At 34.5% G+C, this 24,286-nt stretch overlaps 1 protein-coding gene and 1 long non-coding RNA gene across 2 annotated transcripts in view; both read left to right on the forward strand.

The window, feature by feature from the left end:
* LOC145679235 (uncharacterized) overlaps nt 1–13,814 on the forward strand; it is a 60,603-nt gene extending 46,789 nt beyond the window's left edge. The window contains exons 2-5 of the mRNA XM_081749821.1: nt 4,279–4,362; nt 9,984–10,089; nt 12,456–12,541; nt 13,665–13,814. Coding sequence (XP_081605947.1) covers nt 4,288–4,362; nt 9,984–10,089; nt 12,456–12,541; nt 13,665–13,814 — 417 coding nt within the window. The 5' untranslated portion in view covers nt 4,279–4,287. The remainder of the gene's footprint in view (nt 1–4,278; nt 4,363–9,983; nt 10,090–12,455; nt 12,542–13,664) is intronic.
* A 367-nt stretch (nt 13,815–14,181) lies between these two features.
* On the forward strand, nt 14,182–22,780 carry LOC145679762 (uncharacterized). The gene is made up of 2 exons (XR_014130525.1): nt 14,182–14,308; nt 18,218–22,780. It is a non-coding gene; the product is annotated as an uncharacterized LOC145679762 (long non-coding RNA).
* Nucleotides 22,781–24,286: the final 1,506 nt, after the last annotated feature.

The raw sequence follows: 24,286 nt of genomic DNA on the forward strand, positions 1-24,286 counted from the left end.
AATTTGGAATCCATTTGTTCCAATCTGGTGTCCAATTTGGATTCCATTTGTTCCAATCGGGTATCAAAGTTTTATGTCACTCATTCCAACTTAGTATCAATCTGTTGTGACATGGAATTCATTTGTTGTCCTAGCTGTTGTAAAAGTTTAATTACGTCTGTTGAAGTTTCACTTCCAGGAACATCAACTTCTTCAATGCGGTATTCATATTCATTATGTAGGGGCCGCGGTGGCTCAGTGGTAGAGCGTTCACCTCTAGTGCTTGGGGTCGCGGGTTCGATCCCAGCCCCCGCCAAGTGAACTTTGTGGTGGACAAACACCGTGTGCGTGGGTTTTCTCGGGGTTCTCCCGTTTCCTCCCACTTTCTTCATTCCACCATTTCATTCATTACTCATCATCACCGTCTCCTTTAGCCTAACCGGCATAACCGTGGGACGTAAAACTCAAAGATTTCATTTCATTTCATATTCATTATGGGTCTTCTGTAAATTTTTCTTTTATTACGAAGCAATAAATAATCCATGATGCTGAGAGATAGTTTACTAATACTTCTAACTGATCTCCAAGGTCCCGGGTTTCGGCACCATATAATATGTAACGTTAATTCTGTCGTGAGCTATGTTACATATGCCCTGATTCTAAATGTTTATGCAATACACAAGATCATCTGGAATATCTCAACACAGTAATGCACTTCAAATATATATTATCCTTCAACTTATATCTTGTTCGACACTTTAAAATATTGTATATACATGCAGATTACACAAGATGGTTCTTCATTACATCTATATTTTTCTAGTTACTATAGCAACGACATTAAAACAGGTAAACAAATCGTCATAGCAACGACAACAAGCAAAATCTCAATATAATACAAAATATTTACGGTAAATTATTTCTTTATGTAATTTTTTCTTCCTCTTCTTCTTCTTGATAGCTTGTGCCTTTTAAATAGCTCCTTTTGCCCGTAAATAAAAATAATACTTAAAAGTACATAAGAAATATACATTATCGTTGCAAGACAGAGACTATTTCGACTAGCCAGGTATTGTATATAGTTTTTACGTTTTTAGCCTTTGATTTCGGACATTTTAATAGCATCAACCCAATAAGAGAAGAGAATACATTATTTATATTATAGTGTGGTTATTTATATGATGTAGGTTTCTTTTTTTGATTACTACACATGTCATTCAAAGGACATAATCGATTTCCTTATGAAGTTTTCGCATACGAATATCATAAATTACGTCAATGTTATGGTACTGCTGAATTGAAGTAAAAGGGTATATTAAAGTTGTAATTTATTATACTAATAATGGACTTCCTTATGAAGTATCGATTAATATTGTTATTATTATAAATAGAAACTTCAATATGGTCATGAAGCTTCCATTGATACAGCTGCATTAACATATCCATCGTATACATTGGACTATTATGCCATTAAAAAAAAGAAAAAAGAAAAAAATTCACAGACCTGATAGGCCTATATACAATGAAAAGTGTTTGACTCGTGCTAAGTCGAAGCTCTTAGTCCATACTAGCTATATCTACTCCTGCTCCTGTTCAACTAAACTCCAATGCCTTCATCATATATTTTAGTCACACTTTACCCAACTAAGCGGTTAGCGTACTCGCCTTTGGCGTGGGAGACCCGGGTTCGATTCCTGGTGGGAGCTCATGTGGTTCCGATTCCACATTAATCAGTAGGTCCACGTCTCATATAGCCTCGCTGCTGAACGGGACGTTAAACTCAAAATCAACTCAACTCAACTTTACCCAAAATGCTATTCCTCTTTAAGTGTATCGACTGAAATTTTAAGATAATTATGTACTACACACGGTCTGCAACCATCAAATTAAGAGGTAAGATAGATAAGAACGTAGGCTAAGATTTAAGATAAGCTAATCAAATAAATTTTGGCAGGAGTGAGTGCATGTCATCCCCACCATCCAAAATTATATCCTTTACTAATCAACTGACATCTATTGTGAAAGACTCCTCCCCACTGATCTAGTGGCTAGCGCGTGTGCCCTTAGTCCACATTGTTTCAGGTTCGATTCCCGGTGGGAAAACACAACAAATTAGTTCCAAAATCGTTCACTTTCAGTACTAATCCGTCTCCTTTAACTAAAAGGACATATACATGGGACGTTAAACTATTGATTCTATTCTATTATATTGTAAAATACACGTACATGTCTTCAACAAATGACCGTCCAAAATCAATTTGTTAATCTCTGTTACTAAGTAATTGCCCTTATAACCCCAGAGAAGTTCTTGGTCCGGGTCTAGGTGCTTCTCTAAAACTTAATGACTCGGCTTTCATAGAGCGGTAAATAATACTTTTATATATATATATATATATATATATATATATATATATATATATATATATATATATATATATATATATATATATATATATATATATACATATGAAAGTAATTCACAATTTCATTAACATATATATATATATATATATGTGTATGTGTGTGTGTATGTATGTATGTATGTTAATGAAATTGTGAATTACTTTCATATTTATTGTTTTTATGAACCTATTATTATTATTATTATTATTATTATTATTATTATTATTATTATTATTATTATTATTATTTGGTCGGGATGTTTTTTTGAGTTAGGTTCGTGACGTCTCGCGAGGAGAAATTTTGCAAATACTATATGTTGGTTTTTATAAGGAGCGTAAATGGGCATAAATGGGCATCCAGTATATCAGTCGGTTTATCAGTACTTCAAATGAAAAGCGAAAAGAAAAGACGAGTATATTTTTCTGTGTTTTCGGCGCTGAAGGATGCCGTTACTGTTTCAGTGATAATTATACGCATTTCTGCATTTTATTAACCATATCCAAGCCCCACTCATGTTACACCATACTATATCGGCTAGGTCTAATATAGTTTGAACTTGTTTTCTCTGCTGCCAATGCGCCTTTTCTTCAAGGGACATTTATTTTATTTCACTCAGAAACAAGGATAGGATGACCCGAAACCTGAGAAGATACGGTAGCAACAAACCGACAAAGGAAATGGAAGACAGAGTGAGAAACTGTTTTGTAACCTAAAGTCGAGGCATTTTTCCTTACAGCAACCGACCCTTCAAAGAAAAGTTTCTTAAAATAACAGTCACATCTTTTTCAGCTGGCTCCTTACCTTATTTTAGTTTCAGTGGTAATAATAAAAGATGTATTGCAATTTGCGATACATTTTAAAATTTGCATCACATTTCCATGTATTTGCATCGCAAACTGCGTTGCGATACCGCTTTACCTGATATATAACTGCAATGATATATATCAGGTAAAGCGGTATTGAATTGTAGTTTGCGATGCAAAAACATGGAAATGTGATATACGGTCCTATATACACATACGCTCTGCACCAGTATTTTCTAACGTGTAGATGCATATTGTTTACTCTGTAGATATTTTAAACTTTTTCTTGTGCACAAATAACTAATGTGTTAACATTGGGGAGAACCGGAACTCTAAACAATGTATTACTAAATTTGAGATCATTGCAGTCTGGCAGCACGATATATGTCTGCCATTTGTACACTGAGAAAAAAAATGTAGGTGGCGTACTTAAAAAGATAGGTTACATGAGTAATTCATGTAGTTTTTGGACTTAACGTACAGCAGACGTACACATAACTGAAAACGCATGTTTTAGAATACTTTCTGTATAAGTGTTACATCTGTACGTACTTTCCGTATGAAATAATATTGGCGGTCAAGGATCTCACATACAAATGGACGTATATAACATACAGCTGAGGAATGTAACATAAGTATATGCATGTGATATACGGAAAACTGTTAGATGTCAGACATCCTGCAACGGCATGATGTAACATCCAAGGGCAGCATATGGATAACGTATGCTCTGTACTGATTTCTGTAGTAAGCAAGAGGATAACGTATATTTGTACAATATACCGCTGTCCGGAGAACGGATTTTCCTCAGTGTACCTGGGTATTTATCACAACAACCTTTATCTTACGATTCTTTGCTGACCTCCTAAAATATTTCCCTACGCCCCATAGTTTCGAATTTGGTTCAATGAAATTCATTTTCTTATTATTTCGGTACCTTCTCACTCTTCAATTAAGCATTTCAGGGTATTAGTTTATTAATACTTTCTTATTGACTTACTTGATCAAAATACATACATTAACACTTTTTTACTATATATACTGCACATATAAACATTGAAATTACACGAATTTATTATGTTTATCTTTCCAGCCCGTAAAAATGTCATGGTTAGAAGATTTCTCCTTTCGCAAGTATTTGAAGCCAACAGCAGTAATTCTGTCTTGGGTTGAAATTGTAAGTACATTAAATGTTAAATAAAAGAAAAGGAAAAACGATATAGCATGTACTTGTTCACAACCTTAAATTGATAATCCATTTGATTTCCTAGGTCCAAAGATCAGAAAATAAGAATAGAAAGACCTTGTTTACCTTCAAAAAAAAAAAAAAAAAAAAAAAAAAAACTAATAAGCTATTTAGACTGATACTCGTATGCAGTGATGATTTCGGAAGATTTTCCTCAGGGGTACCTTCAATGTACATGGTGAAAACAGTACTGTAAAAATACCGGTAAACTACTTTGAGCACAGTGAGAGATATGTCCCAGAAGGGAATTTTGTAGTTCGGGGGAAGAATTGTCTCCTGGGTCACTTCCTGAAATCATCACTGCTCGTATTTGTCACTAAAATAATGTGCGTATTATAGACTGCGACATTAAATAATCCTTGGCCGTAGTCTAGTTTGTACAAGAAGATTAGGGGAATTATTATCCTTATAAGTAAAGTTCCGTTTGAAATCAACTGTTGAAATCGAAAATATTATTAATATTGTTGTTCAATTCACATTAGCCTACAAAAGGTTAAGCATAATTTTCTTTATTGTGGAATACTAGTACGTGCAGAACATACTCTAAACTTTAATAAATTGTTCTCTAATTATATGCACGAGGGTCATCCAAAAAGTGAAGAACATTTTGGCACGGTTAAATAAAAATAAAAGATATCAGCATAAAACTTTATTTACAAAGCCACAAGACCTTACTCTACTTTTCTATGTAATCTCCATAGCTGTCAAGACACTTTTTATAACATAAGATCAATTTTTCAATGCCGATGTTATACTCATCTGCTGCCAAAGATTTGAGTCCGGCTATCACTGCTCCTTGAGTTCCTCATCGTTTGCGAACTGTTTTCTATCCAAAAATTCCTTTCGCGAATAAGTGAAAATCACGTGGTGCCAAGTTAGGGCTGTAAGCAGGATGACCAAAGATTTCCCACTTTAGACGTTGAAGTTCCTGCTGTGTTCGTGCTGATGCGTGAGGCCGGGCTTTGTCATGGATCAACATTTTGTCGACAGCATTCCTCGTTTGAATGAGCGTCGAAATCGTTGGAGAGTTTCACGATAGACCTTTGAGTTTATTGTTGCTTCTCTTGGCCAGGGCCGGATTAAGGGGGAACTATAGCTCCGGGCCTTCAGGTAGACAGGGGCCTCCAATCTGATCAAAATCTCGACTAGCTATCTAAAAAGAATCATGGAAATACAACCATAATCATAAAATAAAATATAACCAAAAATATGAAACATATCCCCTTAACTTTCCTATCATACTTTCACAGAAATGTATTAGGTAAAGTCAGCAGAGGCTACATTTTTAATTTTTAGCCCCAAGCCTCCAGATGAGTTAATCCAGCCCTGCTCTTGGCATGTACTCGACGTGGATTAAACCCTTTCGGTCGCCCCAAAAAGACTGTTACCATGAATTTCCGGGTGTTTAAATTTGGTATTTTCTTCTTGAGTTCTGAAGGCGAATTTGGGTGATGCTACTTCATTGACTGGTGCTTGTTTACTGGAGTCTCGTGTGAAAACCAAGTTTCATCTCCCATAACAATGCGGGTAAGAAGTGTCACCATATTTGTCATATCGGGTCAAAAATTCACGTGCCGCTCACATTCCCATTAGATTCGCCTTATGGCCATCAGTCAAAGTCTTTGACATCCACCGAGCACACATTTTCTTGTAACATAGGAACACTGTCACTACTTCATATAGGAGCGATCGTGAAATTTGTGGAAACGATTGGTGTAATGTGCTCTGTCAGTTTTCCAGAATGTTTTCTTCGACTTTTTCCTTCAGTTCTTCCATAACAAGTTATGGCCTTCCACTCCGATCTTCATCTAGTAGACCGGTCGTTCCTTGATTAAACATAATGCACTATTTCCTCAGTGATGACTCATTCATTATATTGTCACCATAAACATTCTTTATTTGCCTATAAATTTCAATGGGCTTCTTCACTTTTTGAGCGTTTAGAAAACGAATGACACTCCGTATTTGGGGATATTCGATTGGTGCCACCAGTTTGAATCGCTACAAAAACAAGTATTGCAACCGCACAGCATTGAAACTGCTCACACTGAGGTGAAGGAAGGAGCTAACTGCCGCGCACGCAATCGCAGTGGTGCAGGTTAGCACTATGTGCGATGTGCAATTGTTCTTTAATTTCTGGTCGGGTCTCGTATATTGATATACTTAAATATAAGAAACACTATAAAATTCAAACTTCATAATACATGCTGCAATTGACATGCCAATGATACAGTAATTTTAAAGCTTGCATTGACTTCTGTCGGAAAATTGTTAGATTACATTACACTTTAAAGATAGACATGGTCTTTTAGACACATGGGATACAAAGTATATAAAAGGATGATTTCGCACATCAGTGTAGGTCATACATCATAACATATTTTGATTCCTTCGCGGAGGCTAACGTGTTACTGGAGTTAGAAATGTGTGTGAACATGCGTGTGGAATCTAAGTAAAATTATTCCGCATTATATCCACTATAAATTCTGGTCCAGATGTCTTTTCTTTGATCAAAGATGGGTTTTGAGTCACAGAATACTGTCTCGTTCAAAACAATTAAAGGAAGAATACTTGGGCTACAATAATCGATTCTCATTCAACATAAAAATAGATCTGAAGCATTACTAAGTGTCCTAAATGCCACATATTTATACAGAACAGAGATGTTCAGAGTCGCGAACCTGGAACTCTCGCTCTAACTGAGAGCAAGCCCGAGCCCGATTCAGAGTAACAAGCCAAAGGGAACTTCGATGTTGAGATTCGTGAGAGGGAGCTCGAGTTAATTCGAGCCTCATTGAAAACACAAGCCTGAGGCCGAAATGTTGCGAGCTCCAATGAAGCTAGTGATGAGCGCGAATCCGGGCCTCATAGTGAGAGTGGCGAGCCTGCACTCCCGTAAGTGTGAGCTCTAACGAGGTTAGTGAACGAGAGCAAAAAGGAGGTTGAGTCCCATTGAAGGTACCGAGAAATGCAAAAGCGACATTTCATCATTTTGCGTACATCCACATAGTTTTCTCTTCTTTCTTCGCTTAGAATATGAATCATAGTTGTATAGTTCGCAAACACATTTTTAACAATTGTGAGCAAATATAACTATTCCAAGAATTTAGTAAGGCTTTCACCACAGATTTTTTTTCCCAAACTGTTTGTTATTTTTAGAAGATGTTTATGGATGAAAATTTACCATTTGTTAACATGACCTAGAGATGCTGAGTTTTCTTCTAAGAAAACTTCTTAGAGTATAGTCAAGAACAGAGAAAGAAGTAATAAGAAAATACTGAGCCAATATGTACCACACAGTTAACATTTACTCAATATTGTCCTTCGAATGTGATGATCAGCTCTGACAACAAACTTTTATTCGTTTCAGTATTACTTTGCAAACTGCGAGTAAACAAAGTGAAACAATGTTCATATTAGGCATGTAGACCTACCACCTTGAAAATTGAGATCTGTTGTATGTACAATAAGGACTCAAATGCCCGAAAAATAAATTTCGAAAATAAAATGAAAGCTTTCGCTACATTATTCGCGTAAAACTAGTTAAAACAAATGTTTTGCTGCTTAAAAGTTGTTCAACACGGATTCGAAACGTCATACCTTGTGAAGGAACTATTCCTGTTCCTGTAATTCTGTTATGAATATTATCTCGTTTACTCGAAAGTGAATTTGCATCAAGACAGGCTACATATATATTATTTTAAAGTATTCATTTGTTAATTTATTCTTCTGTGGCTCTACATTATTATTCCTACGTACTTGTAAATGCATTTTGATAAGTAATATTAATTTGTAGCATGTTGAATAGCTTACATGTTAAATGAAAATAACACTTTATTTGCTAACACTATTTTAATACTTATTGACCTGCTTCAAGGATTTTTTTTTTTTTTTTAATGAGAGACTAGTTATCAGACAAATATAGTAAAATATATCTTACAAGTAATTTTACGTAACATGTACATATTTTATTGCTGTGTATTTGATTCAGAAAACTTCATACAGAAAACTTCAGTCTTGCTTCTATTACTTCCTCCCAAAGCTTCATTGTATTTCTCATAGTCATAAGCTTTATTCCCCTGTAGTTGTTACATTCTTGCACATCTTTGTTTTTAAAAAGCGGCACAACTTCCAATATCCTATTAAGAAGTTAAGTATACCACTGCATTCCTTCCTTACTTGAATATTATTCAATCCTGAGGTTTTACCACTTTATATCTTTTTATGTCATTTTTCACCTTCACCATACTCGCAGGCCGAGCAAGTTCCTGATTCATGACTAGATTTTCGGAAGTTTCCCTCAGATTATCTTTATTGAGAAATTTCTGGAAATACTCCTTCCACCGCTTTTATATCTTCTCACTTGTCAAAACTAAGGACGCGCACGAGATGAGACGAAACAGAAGTTCCGTTACGAAATTCGAGACGAGATAGTTCTTCCAATAGAAACAGATACAGTTTTCAAGACGAGACATAACTTTCGCTGCACCTTTTCGAAAGAAGACAGCCTCAAATCTTGTCTTGTGCGTATCCCTAGTCAAAACCTCGTTATTTTCATCCTTGATTCACAACACATGCAAAATATCTTTCTTTTGACTCTCTCTCTCTCTCTTATAGTTCATCTTTTATTTCCAGCTGGCTGTGCAACTCATCATAAGCTTTGTTTTTTGATACATTAACTGCCTTCTTAACGTTCTTCGACTTTTTGTAATCCTTTAGGTCTTATTGATTGCCACCGTTCTGTCATTTTTTTTCCTCCTTCATAGCTGCGTGAACTTCTTTACCATTACCACCATTACGTTTATCAAGCTTTTTTCTTTCAATTACACTCATATTCTGGAACAAAAATTTCAATTGATTCCATTGCATAAAGCTTGAATTAAATGCTTTTCCGGTTTAAAAAGGTTTTATTTGAAACGTAGTGTTCCTTATTTGATACGAGGTCAATACCAACTATGTTTAGTTGATACAACCGAAAACTAGAGCCCCCTCTGCTCTAAATTCATGATTAGTACTTGGTGAACTTAGATCACTACTAATTCCGGCCATTTGTTACTGAATTGGGAAAATGATACAGTACCCAGAACCCTATTTTGACGCTATCACACGAAATAACGTCTCAGAATACAGCTTTGCATGTTTTATTGACAGTTTTTCAAGTTTCTTTTTGCATTAGATTTTTTTAAATTAAAAAAAATACTCTGTAGAAGTTTATTTATTTTTTATTTGAATGCATCTAGGCAGTTAGAAAGATGATTATAGTCCTCTAAAATAGCATTTAATTAGCAATTACACCAGCTTACACACACTTAAAATACTTTCTTCTCAAAAGAGTTTTCGAACAGTGTTGTGTACCTTTCATCTTCTTCCAGCTAACTGCATGTTTCTTTAGATGGCGAAGACTCCATCGGTCTCTTATGTACCAATGTTGAGCAGATAATGTTAATGAATGTGACTTGTGTCATCAGTATCAAAATTAGACTAACGTGTGTGAATTGCTGAGAAAGTATTGCTTAACATTAGAATAATATTATACCTTCTGTTTGTTTCAGGTCGGCAGTTTATTGGTGCTAACATTCTTCGCCACTGTTGCTGGTAATCCAGTACAATTCAGTACTTATTTGAAAGATGCGGACTTTGAGCTTGAGCCCTGGATAGGTAAGATTATGTTGTACAATTCTTAAATTGCAATTAATAAATAGCAATAACTTCAAACAGTATAGTATAATAGTTCTAGGGAAATTGAGGTATATTAATTGAATTGACTATAATGTTAATATTAACACCAAATGGAGTAAATGTATCGTGAATACATTAAGGAAAGTTTGGTCTGACTATATCAGCTGGCATATTCCTATGGTGCATGAGAAAGACAAGCCAAACCAAACGTGCAGAACAAATACTTCTGTATATCCTATTCATAAACGTCAAATTTAATTAGGACCAAAATGTCAAAATGTAATAACTTCTAGCATTGAAATGACCAGTATTATTCATACCATTCCTCTTAGTTAGCGTGGGCGGAAGAATGTTATACAAGTACAGAAACACAAGTAAGTCAATGAAATATATGAAGGGAATGGGTAAGCAAAAAGGTAAAATCCGAAAAGTTGAAGAGTTTATAAATGTATTTTGCACCCCCCCCCCCAAAAAAAAAAAAAAAACCTGGAATCCGAAGAAGGCGTGTTAAATCACAGTTATGTTCTAATCACTGAATCAAATGAAGTATACAGGGTGTTTCAAAACAACACCGACAACGTTTTGGAGGTGATTTTTGGCACCAAGATAAGACGAAAAGTAAAGACCAACCTAGATGCACAAATGCTTTCCTTCGGAGTTACTGGCTGTCGAAAACATGAAAAAATGAATTTTAAATTTCCATAGTTCCAAAACTATGGGATCTACCGTAGTCTGGTCAAGACTATAGCGCGCCATAGACGCACGCACTTGCATTACCAACATGTATGAAAGGTTTCTTTCATCATGCATCTTGAAAGAATTTTTTGCCCCCACACGTACCAACGTGCTGTCCAACATACTGAAAGTAGTTTGAGAAATGTGGAGGACGAGGAAACGCGTGCTTTTTCTTTCTGCAACTGCACGACCTTGGCATGCGACGGAGGAGAGACTCACGTGATTTCTTCCGCTGTCGTGATTGGCGGACCTAAATATAAAACAGCCACCTTGCATGAACGAGCCCATACACGGTAAACATGCATGCAGAACGGCAAAAACATCAAACATGTTTTCAGAAGATTTTGAAAACTTTCAACATGAATGAACGAGGCCATACACGATCAACTTGCCTGTGGTTTTATCATTTTTCATACAAGTCGGGCTGTTTCTTCAGGCATGTGTTTACGTGTATGGGCTGCTTATTTAGGAACTAACACGTGTCCTATCGAAATATTCATGTTTCAGAATCCTGCAGTACTTCCCCAACAATTTTTGTAGAAGTAGTTGGTGAGTACTGCAAATTATATGCCCGTAGCCAAACTGCCTCTATAAAAATTGTTGAGTGAGTACCGCAGGATTCTGAAACCTGAAACCATATTAGTTCCTCGGGGAAGTCTTCACCTGACTACGGTATATCTCATAGTTTTGGAGGTATGGACCTTCAAACTTCATTTCTTCATGTTTTCGGCAGGAAGCATTTGTGCACCCAGGTTGGTCTATACTTTTCGTCTTATCTTCGTGTCAGGAATCATCTCCCAAACATTGTCGGTGTTGTTTTAAAACACTCTGTATATGGTGGTTGCTGAGAATGAAATTAACACTTAAACGAGGTCGTGTGAAGATCTATCTCAACATTGCCGTTTGATTGAATGATTGGTGCTTCGTGTCCATTTTCAGAGCGTATAGGCTATATAAGACGGCACCTACTTTTGTGGCCCCACGGAGCGTAGTTGTTAACACATCTCGCCTTTGGTGCGAGTGGTCCCGGGTTCGATTTCATGTGGGGACACTCAGTCGAAAAAGTGTAAAAGCCATCCTGAGTAAGGTTTTCTTGGGTTTTCTTCATTCACATCGGGATGGTACCTACCATAATAGTCCCAAGCCCTTCCTTCCTTCCCCTTCTATTCTTCCTCTCCCAATCCCTGGATAATGTGATCGCCGAGGGCAGTGGCGGATCTATCCCGGAGCTTGTGGAGAACAAAACTGTGACCATGGATTTTGTTGGGGTTCTCCCGCATTCTCATTCCAATAATTCTTACACTATTAATCATTCTTGTTAATCATTTGTCTTCTTAACCTAAATGGCATAACCATATGAGGATAAACTAAAGAGAGTGACTGACTGAGGGTGCTGAGTGGATGACTGCAAGATCCAGGATCGAACCCAAAACCGATTTCAAAACATTTAATATACTTAATTTGTATCGGCTTACTTTAATTTCTATAATAATTTAAATCAACAGAATGTGTGTTGAAATAAAATAATTTAGCATGAAAGACGACGTAAAAATTTGTCAATCTCGAATACACAATGTTATATTTAATAATAATTTTGCTTTCTTTTTCAGTTGTATCAATGGTAGCAACGATTTTCATTACGTGCTCGATTATCAATTTGGTAGCTTCTATTTTTCTTCTGATCGGAACTCTCAAGGTAAATAAGTTAAATATATTCTTTCTATTTATTAAAATAAATTATATCACTGGCTGTGACATTATTTTAATTTGAAAGAAGATGATGAGGGATGCGCATGTTATTCTAGGATGTCAGTGAATATAATTTATTCAAAGTCAATTTTAACATGAAATGTTAGGTATTTAATTGTGAAGTTTAGGGAAGAAACGGTATGTTCCCCAAAATTTTTCAAAATCGAGATTTTAAGAGTTTTATCTATATTTACCATTGATCAAACTCTAGTTAAAATTTTACTGTCAAATTGCATACTCCAAGGGGCAAGAGACTTTTTGTCTTCGTTCCAATGAAAGAAATACGATAGCCATTAGATAATTGCCCTGAAACTTAAAAAAAAAAAAAAAGTTAATCTGCAATCGAAGAGATGTCTTCCTCCCTGAGAATTTTAAATTTAGTTTAACTGTTAATATTTTCTGAGATCCTAAATTAAGTATGGTTCTCTATTCCTAGCAATGTGTCCATTTAACCCTTTGACTACCATTGTTAAAAAGTATTATTCTGGGTAAAAGAAATTTTGGCATATATCTAAATAAGATGTTATTACAGATTATTTCTGTATAGAAAATATTCTTTATAATTTTCGTCATATGTTATCACGTCAGAGGGCTCGAGAGTGTCTTTCCCGTTGATTGTTGTACATTGAATGGAAGAAATGGTAATCTGACAGTCCAGCGCTCGGGGACTATGGGAGCAGCATTCATTTTCAAACCACGTAAGATTATGGTTATCACGGGTAATCTTAACAATATGTATATGACTTTGGGTTTTCCAGGAGCAGAATAACATTCTACAATTCAGAACCTATCAACTTTTGATGCATACGTTCCAGTTTCTACGAATACACAGTTGCATTGATCATGTTTCCAGATAGCAGTAGTTTGTGATGCATGATTTCTCAAAACACAATAACACAATATGTAAGGCTAATGGGACAATATATAAAGAAAACTCAATGATATAAGATGATATAAGATATAAGAGATAACAAACTCCCAAGCAGCCAGAAGGAGTGGCAGTCTGATGAAGACACAGTTATTGTGTTGAAACTGTTACGTGATTATGTTTTTCTCATATTATCACATAGCCTTGCACAGTGCGTTATTGTGTTTGGTTTGACATTACGAAATCAAGGCATAATAGAATAGTTATGATCCCTCAGGAGTCCACTAAACCTTCTGTTGATGCAGTGTGGTTTTGGTTGTTCGGATATCTATTCATGTCGTTCAATCAATGATGGCAACGGCGTGGACATTGCGAAAGAATCCATTTGTTGTTGCACATCAACACTCAATTTAGAAATATATATTTCCCTGCACCCAGGTCCACAAGTTTTAAAAGAGGACAATATTCGCGAGTCCCCAAAAATTCAAGTTTGGCCAAACGGATAGAACTTCTTTAAATGCATGTAAAGTATTAGACCCTATTACAAAATCATAGTGAGCGTTGAAAGTTATTAATATTTTACCTGGTCAGGATTTCTCACCTTGATTTAAAGTGTTAATACGAGAAATGTTACAAAAGCAAATTAAAATAATAATAAATATAGAACTGGCTGGTTACAAATGACGTCAATTTATCTTTATTTTTTTCAGAGTAATCGATGGTTTGTCCTTTCATGGCTGGTAGTGAAGATGATGGAACTGTTACTCTTCACCATATTTACTGGAATCACAATAGTGAAACTTAGTAATGGAATATGTGTCGGGATCTTTTTTGTTTTATTGGAAGGTTAGTAAAAACATATATAGGTACTTTAGAAACAGTAGAATTGAACAGTAGAATTAAAATGGGTTAAGGGGTCGTCCACATATTACGTAACGCGGCAAAGAGGGGAGGGGTTTGGCCTTGCGTTACGAAGTGTGACAAGGGAGGAGGAGGGGGTTTACGTAACGCTTTTTCCGTTGTAATTTTTATTTTTATTCTCAGATTTATATGCAATATTTTAAACAAATAATTTTATTCAGTTCTTTTCTTTTTTTATAACTAAACTAGCAGAATACCCGTTCCTCGCATACATTTTGGACATAAAGAGAACCAAAACTTTCACTAATTAACTTAGTTACCCCAAAAACTATGAATTCGACACTAATAGTAGTCATTTTCAAGTATTTTTACATGTCACCTCCCTTAGAATCACTGTTTAACTCAGTGATCCCGAAAGTTGTGGACTAGACACTAATATCGGTCATTTTCGAACATTTTTATATTTCTCCTCTCCCCTTCAATCAAGTTGCGGGAATGAATTTGGATTTAAACGGCATTGGAAACGTCACTGTTTATCTCAGGGCACCCTAAAACTATGGGTATTTGACACTTAACAGGAGGTTGTTTTCGATTATTTTTATGTATTTTCCCCTCCCTCAAGTTACAGTTTCAAAATGAAATGATAAAAAAAAAAAAAAAACATTCCAGGCCTGAACTTCACCTATGTTAAAAATTTGATCGAGAAAAAAATGAAATGAAATCTTTGAGTTTTACGTTCCACAGTTATGCCGGTTAGGCTAAAGGAGACGGTGATGATGAGTAATGAATGAAATGGTGGAATGAAGAAAGTGGGAGGAAACGGGAGAACCCCGAGAAAACCCACGCACACGGTGTTTGTCCACCACAAAGTTCACTTGGCGGGGGTTGGGATTGAACCCGGGACCCCAAGCACCAGAGGTGAACGCTCTACCACTGAGTCACCGCGGCCCCTTTGAATAGTTCTGACTCCATTTTATATTGTAGATCCACCTTATATAGGACCGAGTTGGAAATGGGCTTTAAACATTGTTAAAGTATGTAATTTATCTTGAAAGCCACTTCTCTATTGGTAGAAATTGCTTCCTGATCCAAATAGATACACCTTCCTTATATCGTTATACATGTATCTCTCTTTTCATTTTTATTTTTAATTTTGGGCAGAAGGTAGTAGTCTGAAAGTACCAGGTTAGACAAAATTTGTTTGGTAGTTGAAATCACACTCTCTTACAGTTGTCTTCTCTGCTTTCTGATGAGATAAGATAAACGGTTAATTTCCTCACGTTTTGTTTTACAAACCTCGAGTACCAATTGTAATGGAATTCAGAATGGACACGAGTAGTATTACGAGCAGATTTCAAGTGATATGTCGGGATAACGAATTCGTTATTTCAAAACAATGACAATATTTTACACAAGAGTGTACCTTCCTTCTGGCATATCGTCAACATGGTAACTAAATATCCCACCTTCTGTTTCCTTTGAAATGAAATTAGAAAACCCGAAAACCCGAAAGCTAGAAACTTGGAACAGATGTAGATATTTACGAAGAATGGAACTATGTCATAACTTTTAGCTTAGTCATTATATCATGGAACCTGGTTATATACCTGCTTTGGCTATTGTATTTACGTTACACTTGCTGGCAAACAAACATAATATTATAAACTCACTAGCCTTCAGCTAGCTGGGAACTTTCCCCTCAGACCCTCACATTTGCTCGGCCTTCGGTCTCGCACTTCTCATATCCCTACTTATCTCTTAAGGGATTCCGAGAATCTTATTACAACAATTTCAACCCCACCCTTTTGCTTTCCTTCTAACGGAAATTTTAAAAACAAAGCTGAAACACACATATTTAATTAGCATGTCTCTACTCCAAAGGGATTTCGCGATATGACCATCTTAATTTAAGAATTACAATCCCACTCTTTTACCTTCTGGTCTTTTTCCTTCTGTTCTAAAGGAAACGTCTAAAAACGCGGAAATACGTCTTTAACTATTTTAAATGAAAACCCTAAATACCAACTTTCATGCCTCTAACCTTTAGGGATTTCGAGATATGGCAATATTATTTTAACAACTGCAGTCCCGACTCTTTTTTTTTTCCGCGCTTTTTCTCCAATTCCAGGGGAAATATTAAAAAAAAAAAAAACGCTGTAACAAGTCTTGATTATTTTAAATGAAAGATACCAAATTTCATGTCGTTAACCTTGAATTTCGAGGTACAGCCATCCAATTATAACAATTGTAATCTCAGCCTTCATTATTTCCGCATTTTCCCCTTCCCTTCTACGGAAAAAGTCCAAAAAGGTGAAACACGTGTTTAATTATTATAATTTAATTTGCGGTTCCATTCTTCCTTTAGGACAGTTTTGAGATCCTGTAGGGTCTAGAGTGGTGGATTCATCACAGCATTGCTCGATATTCCAGGTTGTTCGTTAGCCGAATAGCTGTATGGAAAATAATATGGAATTGACGTATTAATTCGACTCTTAACCATTAAATATGTCTTAAACCATTAATACGTTTTATGGCTAGGGTTGCAATTTCTCCAAACCAAAATTAGGAACACTTCATGCAGCTAATTGGGCGGAGAGGAGGGGGAGAAATGAACCAGCGGTAATTCTTTCGTAATAATGTAAAATAAGTCCTTCAAATGAAGAACAAATCACATGTATTTAATTGTAAAGAGTATAACGAGATAATTTTAAGTCTCTACGTCTTTTATTATACATATAATAAATAAATATGGTCAACTTGAGTAATGTGTAGACTTTCTGTTGTCGGCCACATTGCTACCTGTCTACCATTATTGTGAGATTTCTTCTTATTTCCAATGCTCTGTGTTTAACAGTAAATTCCAATAGTAGTAGTAAAATAATAATAATACAGTGTAGACTTTTAGTTTGAAGTTCAAGAGGACATGAAAAGAAGTTCGAATTATCCAAAATTTGAAATACCCAAAAGTATGAATTTTTAGTACCTGAAATCAAGCGAACAAAACTACTGTAAATAATAATAATAATAATAATAATAATAATAATAATAATAATAATAATAATAATAATAATAATAATAATAATAATAATAATAATAATAATAAGAAGAAGAAGAAGAATAGACCTATGCTGAACACTAAAATTATTTACTGTATCAATTCGAATTATCTAAACAGGAGATTCAAACGTTCGATTTATTCACGACATTTACTATTGTTCTCATTACAGTATTCAAAGGGAATAAATTTCTGTTTGAATTATCTAATAATTTGAATTATCCGATTTCGAATTAACGATTGTCCACTGTATTAATAATAACAGTCGTCAGCTTCATCATTAAAGTCGGAACATTTTAAAGTTCCGACAGAGCCATGTTGGGACATGGGGATTTTTTTTTCTGAGGTCTGGATTGTCCCGACAAAATCGGGACGGATGGTAACCTATTTATGGTCATGCATTTATAGTGTATTAATCTTAATTTTAGTTTTCAAATTCGCAAACTGTCTTTACAGTTGGCAATATTTGCTCTCTTGTCCAAAACTTTAACTTAGGTTCTATATTTAAGTCTACAATTTCCTTTAAAAACCCCAAAGTGTTAAAAGGGTTAAGCATATTGTATAGTCTCTCATTCTTCACAATATCCCACTTAGTTCTGATCCGTGCAAACTCCCGAACGAGTCTCAAATGGTTCGAGCCGTGCGGATAAGTATTAAGGGGCACTAAGATAGTAGGAATGTATATTGACAAAATTACCTGTTCTCTTTTATACTGTGTATATCATATTTACTTTTTTTTTTAAATTTAGAAGTTTTTGTGGCTTTTAAACATTTTTCTATTAGAAAATTATTTCTGTTGTTTAGCACTGAAAACTAACTAATATTCTTTTTCTTCGTAGCATTCGGTGTGTGTTGCTGGATTGTCATTTGTATTCTGTACACATACCTTGAGGAGAAAGAAGGAGGGCACCATAGAATGGAGGACATACGGGGTGCTCTAGTTGAAAATCTGCCCTCATTGTCACCGTCACCACCACCATATATGGAATTAACTAACACGACTTAAACGATCGGTTACTTCGTTTGACACACTCAAGATAGTCTCAGTGACTATATATTAACGCGAGCAAGTTATAAAAGAACTAAATTTTGTCCCTGTTTATATTTATGATGTAATTACCACTGGAAAACAGTGGCGTACACAGAGAAAGTTCCATGCTTAACCCCTATACATTAAGATATGCATATACAAAAATTCTGAACAGATAAGAACTTCGAAGTTTGAAATCCCCTTGGTGAAATTCTGTACACGCCACTGGTTGAAAATGATTAAACTTAGGGGAGTTCGTAAGGTTTGGAATCGTAAGATTTTTCCACTTAACAATTTTCCACTTCATTTCCGTTCTATATAGAATACAATAATTCTTATATAGATTAAGAAACAAGAAAAACAGAGAAGACGTAAAGGCGAAATTTGTACTTAAATTATTTATAAGAAGTAACAGACCAATATTGGTGATTAATATTGAAAAAAGAGGCAAGAAAATATTAAGAGGCCTAATCACTGCGAAATTAAAATACCGCTAATTTTACAGTAATCATGAGATATCTTCAAATAGATAAAATATAATCAAAATGTGGAACATGAACGCGTTGCTCAATATTATTTTGCATGAGGTACCGTTATCACTAGTCACCTACTAGCTTTTCGTTTGCAGCCATTTAGAAAAACGAAAATAAATGCCGATTTTCGAAATGACTGGAAATCGAAAGCAGATAAATGAGTCGTGATAACGGTATCTTACGTAAAATAGTATTGTTAGCGAGCTTTGGTTCCACTTTTTGATTACCTTTTATCTTTTTAAAGATATCACATAATTACTATAAAATTAGCGGTATTTTAATTTCGCTGTGATGGGGTCTCTTAAGCGTTGATTAGATAAATTATTTAGGAAGTAGTACTTTTCTTCAATGTTGAATACTATTTTCCTAATGCTGAAAAATTATGTTTTTTTTTTGTCTTCTGATTACAGACCTGTCAACAGCAAAATGAATTAAAACTGTAAAATCTACCCTCATTAATACGACTAAGAGGGTACAATCTAAAGCTTTAAAATGTTTTTTAGATGATAAGATAATATTGATCAGCTGTAATTCTTAAATCTAAAGTGTAATAGCTTTAACGTTTCTGAGTGCATACAGGGAACCACCAAAAAAATATATATATATATATTTTTTTGACAAACTAGTGTGGTAATGAATGTATTTTATACGTACGTCACATAATACAGTAGAGGCTATAAGTATAGTATGTAATATGGTGATATCGGGTGTTTGTTAAAGGTACATAAAAAGAGGTTAGACTTTTTAGTTTACCCAAAATGTATTTTTGCTCTATGAAAATAAGAAACTACGCTGTTCTCTTTGAAAAAAAAAAAAGTTATGTATGCATTGAAACAGTTATGTTTACCAATTACGAAAAAAATGTTTATCCCGTACCTTAAATGTGAGCCAAAATAATGCACTTAAACACACATATAAAGACACAGGGAATTTTCTAAAGGTAATTTGACAAGATAAATATTACTAAACTGATTAATTACAGTGTTGTTGTTTATGGCGTTGAATACCTGCTTTCTCATATTTTTTTCATCCTATTAATTTATATGAGAAGTTACTTTTCTGTTTTATGTGAAATGAACAATAATTTTAATGATTTGATTTAATTGATTTATTCAAATCAGTTTAAATGTCTCATTGCTCCGTGAAAATTAATAGGTATATATAATTTTAATAATTAATAATTAAATTTAGTTTACGTGATATTAAATTCAAATATCCAGGGCTGGGAAGGTTCGAGGCCCAATTTGGAACAATTATGGTCTTCTCGAGGTTTCCAGCCAACTTACAATGTGTTGCTCTTTGTACTTTTGACACTTGAGAGTTTATTGCACTCTTAGCGCAGTCCCCATTAGACGCAGGGCTCAATTGGTAACAAACGGTCCAATCGCCTGAAGGCTGACTGTATATATGTATACGTATATCTCGCACGTTCATTTTGAAGAAGGAAGAGGCCGTATGAAGAATAAATCAGCATGAAGCATGAATTAGATATGAAGCATAAATCAGCATAATATGAAGAATTAACTAGATATGAAGCATAAATCAGCATAATATGAAGAATTAACTAGATATGAAGCATAAATCAGCATAATACGAAGCATGAACTAGAAATGAAGCATAAATCAGCATAATATGAAGCATTAACTAGATGTGAAGCATAAATCAGTAAAATCGCATCATTAAAATTCCAATTCATTTCAAAGGGAACAGAAAAATAATTCCTATGTAAAACAATGGGCTAAAATAAATAAATAAAAACATTGCCGTAGGTAGTCAACACTGTAAATTTGTGACTTTAAAATACTTCATATTTTGGCGAATATTTGAGGAACTATTTGCACATGACATTGACCTAAAGTTGAACCTTAAGTAAACCATAATCTGCTTTTGCTCGCAGATATGGGTCATTAAGAGCACAAGATATACTTAGATAAACAAATCTAATTATCAAAGTTGAAACAAAAGTTTGTGCTCTCCGTTTAAATACATGGAAAAAGTGAGCACTGTTTTTTTATATTATAAGAACTTTTTAGTCTGAGCGTGAATCTTTTAAGCACTGAAATGAGTTTCAGATGGAGATATTAAATATGAAATATATCTAAAATGACCAAAAGTGAGCTTAAATCTTTTGTACAGTGAGCGCTACACTGTTAAAACAAAACTAAGAAATTATTTTCATAGTCCAAAGATAAGTTTACATTTGTCTGCAAGGTGACTGATTTTATGTCCAAAAATACACCCGATTTTTTCCCCTTATTAAAACATTTATGGCCATTGCTACATCTGAAAGCTGTTTCCAGCTTCTTTATCCCATGAATTTCCGTTGTCAATTCATGAGATAAGGTTGTTTCCAAACAGTTGACTAGATACAATTTTTGTTAATTTTTCAACCGTCTTAATATATTTAAGTCTCACTTACTCAATCGCTTGGCACAATGAATCACTAACTCAGCTCATTTGTAACGAGAGGTGTACAATAATTTGTTTGCTACGAATAAAATGTGATACAATTTGTTGCCTTAGAACGTGATTAAGATTGCGTAACAAAATATTAGACATAAATAGTGTATGTATTTTGAACAGTAACTCAATTTAATTATCTATTATACACTGAAGCTTTGTGATACTACTTTAATTGTAAAGGAAAATTTATTTTTACAGACATTTACATTTTTCATCGAATTCTTCTACTATGCACATAGAGATATTTATCCAATAGTTCATTCTATTGTATACAAATATTATATAAACAAAGTAAATTTATATACAGTATTGTATGCATTTCATTGTATTGTGGATATTTTATACAATATTTTTCAAAGCTTTTGTGAGACTATTGAAAATAGACAGTTTCTTGATAATACAATTTGTCCGTGCTATACTAATCCTGATACTGATAGTATTTCATCTTTCGGTGTGTCTGAATGAATATTTTTGGTGTATCAAATTATTCTGATTATCTGTAATGTATACGAATATTTATGTAGAAGGAACTTATTATTTGCATTTTCGTTAAAAATTGGTCTGCTTGATACAGTATCACAGAAACTTATTGTTTTAATGTTCACGTCTGAGTGTGTTCACGTAAATATATTTTGTGTACCAGATGAGTTATGCTATAATATTAAACAAAAGAAATAAAGAATGCTATAACAACAGTTGTCGTTAGTTTTCATATTAAAATCCTTAATTGGTTAAGCAACATACTGTACTCTTTTTCTTCTAAGATCACTAACCTTTTGTTTAGTTTGACGTACTTCCATTCTTCTCTTTTCCTGAGCCAGATTTTTTATTTCCATGTACTTTTCTTTCCTCCTTACATCTTGTATTATTTGGTCCATATATTTCAATCGAGGCATTCCTCTAGATACTTTTCTTTCTGCCATTCCCGTCATTCGCAATAGCCTGATTCTTCCATGTCTCATAATGTGTCCATTCGTCCTATATCTTCTTTCTGGAATATTCTTTAGTATATTCCTTTTTTTTCACTACTATTTCAAATATTCTTACGTTTGATACCTTATCCACCATCTAATTTTCAACATTCTTCTAGTAGCGCCACATTTCGAAACCTTTCAATCTCCATTTTCCTTTTTTTTTCCCTACAATTCATGCTTCGTATTCATACCATACTTCATGCATACGCTTTCACTAGTTAACAAATTTAAACTTTTTGTTTGTTACATGAGAAAAATAACCTGATCTTAAAGGAACTTTTTGCGCTGAATTCGAATATGCACTCGGTTTCTCTCCATCACGTACAGTTTTCCCGTAACAGAGGGATTTTCGGGAAATTCCCTCAAAAATTTCCCTTTTTCAGATATTTTATTCCCCTAGCTCCTGTCCTCTTACATATAGTAACATAAAAATTATACCTAAGTATACCTTGATTTATATTTAATAAACCCTAAAAGTTTCGTAAAAATCGCTTTGTTCTTTCTAGAGAAATAAATATATTTGTATGTATACTGTGTGCACTGTTTATTGCACCTGATAGTAATGCTTTCAGATCTCCTGAGTTGGGGCAAAAACGATTTGCTTTATTACTACAAACACAGACATAAAAATGAATATTTACAATAGTCAACAACACACTTGTATTGCTCTCTGTAAATTAGAAACGTGTATAAAAATAGAATGTACTTCCAACGTATATATTTTTTTTAAACGTACAGTATATGTATATCTTAATACATATATATACAATTCTCCAAGTTTTTTCGTTTTGTTCATGAAATGGTTATCAATATTTGTTATCAAATGTAACAGAATGACATTATGACTGATGACAAACATTATGAAGTGAAGGATGGGAACCTAGAGTGAATTACGTACCTGGAGAATGCAACGTCAAATACGCTCCTTTGGTAGATCCTAATAAGATATTACTACCGCCACTTCATATCAAGTTAGGACTTATGAAAAACTTTGTCAAAGCCATGGACACATCTGGTGAAGGTTTCTTCAAGTATTTGCGAGATAAGTTCCCTAACCTGAGTGATACTAAGATTTCAGCGGGAGTGTTTATTGGTCCCCAAATTAGGAAATTAATGCTTGATGATAGCTTTGACAGCAAGTTAAACAGTGCTGAGCTAGCTGCCTGGACAGCATTTAAGTGTGTTGTGCGCAACTTTCTGGGCAATAACAAAGCTGAGAGTTACACAGAAATCGTACAGGACATGATACAGAAATACAAAGAGTTGGGTTGTAGGATGTCTTTAAAAATCCACTTTTTGCACTCCCACCTCAGCTTCTTTCCTGCTAACCTAGGTGCTCTCAGCGACGAACAGGGGGAAAGATTCCACCAAGATATAATGGCAATGGAGAAAAGGTACCAGGGATCCTTCAATGATGGGGGACTATTGTTGGGGTCTTGTTAGAGAATGCAACATTTCTTACAAAAGAAGGAAGTAGTGTACGTTTTTGTAACCCAATGGAAGTTTCATATATTGTGATAGTTTTGATTGTCTTTTCATAACCTTTTGGTACATTTGTATTATTGTTTATTGTAAATTGTCACACTTGTAAATTATATTGTATTATATTTTATATATGTATTTGTGGTAATAAAGCAAAACGTTTTACCTCAACTTAAGAGATCTGAAAGCATTACTATAAGGTGCAATAAACAGTACACACAGTATACATACAAACATATTTATTTCTCTAGAAAGAATAAAGCGATTATTACGAAACTTGGAGGGTTTGTTAAATATGAATCAAAGTATACTTAGGTATAATTTCTATGTTAGTATATGCAAGGGGACAAGATCTTGGGGTGTAAATAAACGAAAAGGGAAATTTTTGAGGGATTTTCCCGAGATGCCCTCTGCTACGGGAAAATC

The sequence above is a fragment of the Thermobia domestica genome, chromosome 2 (genome assembly GCF_964235325.1).
Source record: "Thermobia domestica chromosome 2, izTheDome1.hap1.1, whole genome shotgun sequence".
In the NCBI taxonomy this organism is placed as follows: domain Eukaryota; kingdom Metazoa; phylum Arthropoda; class Insecta; order Zygentoma; family Lepismatidae; genus Thermobia; species Thermobia domestica.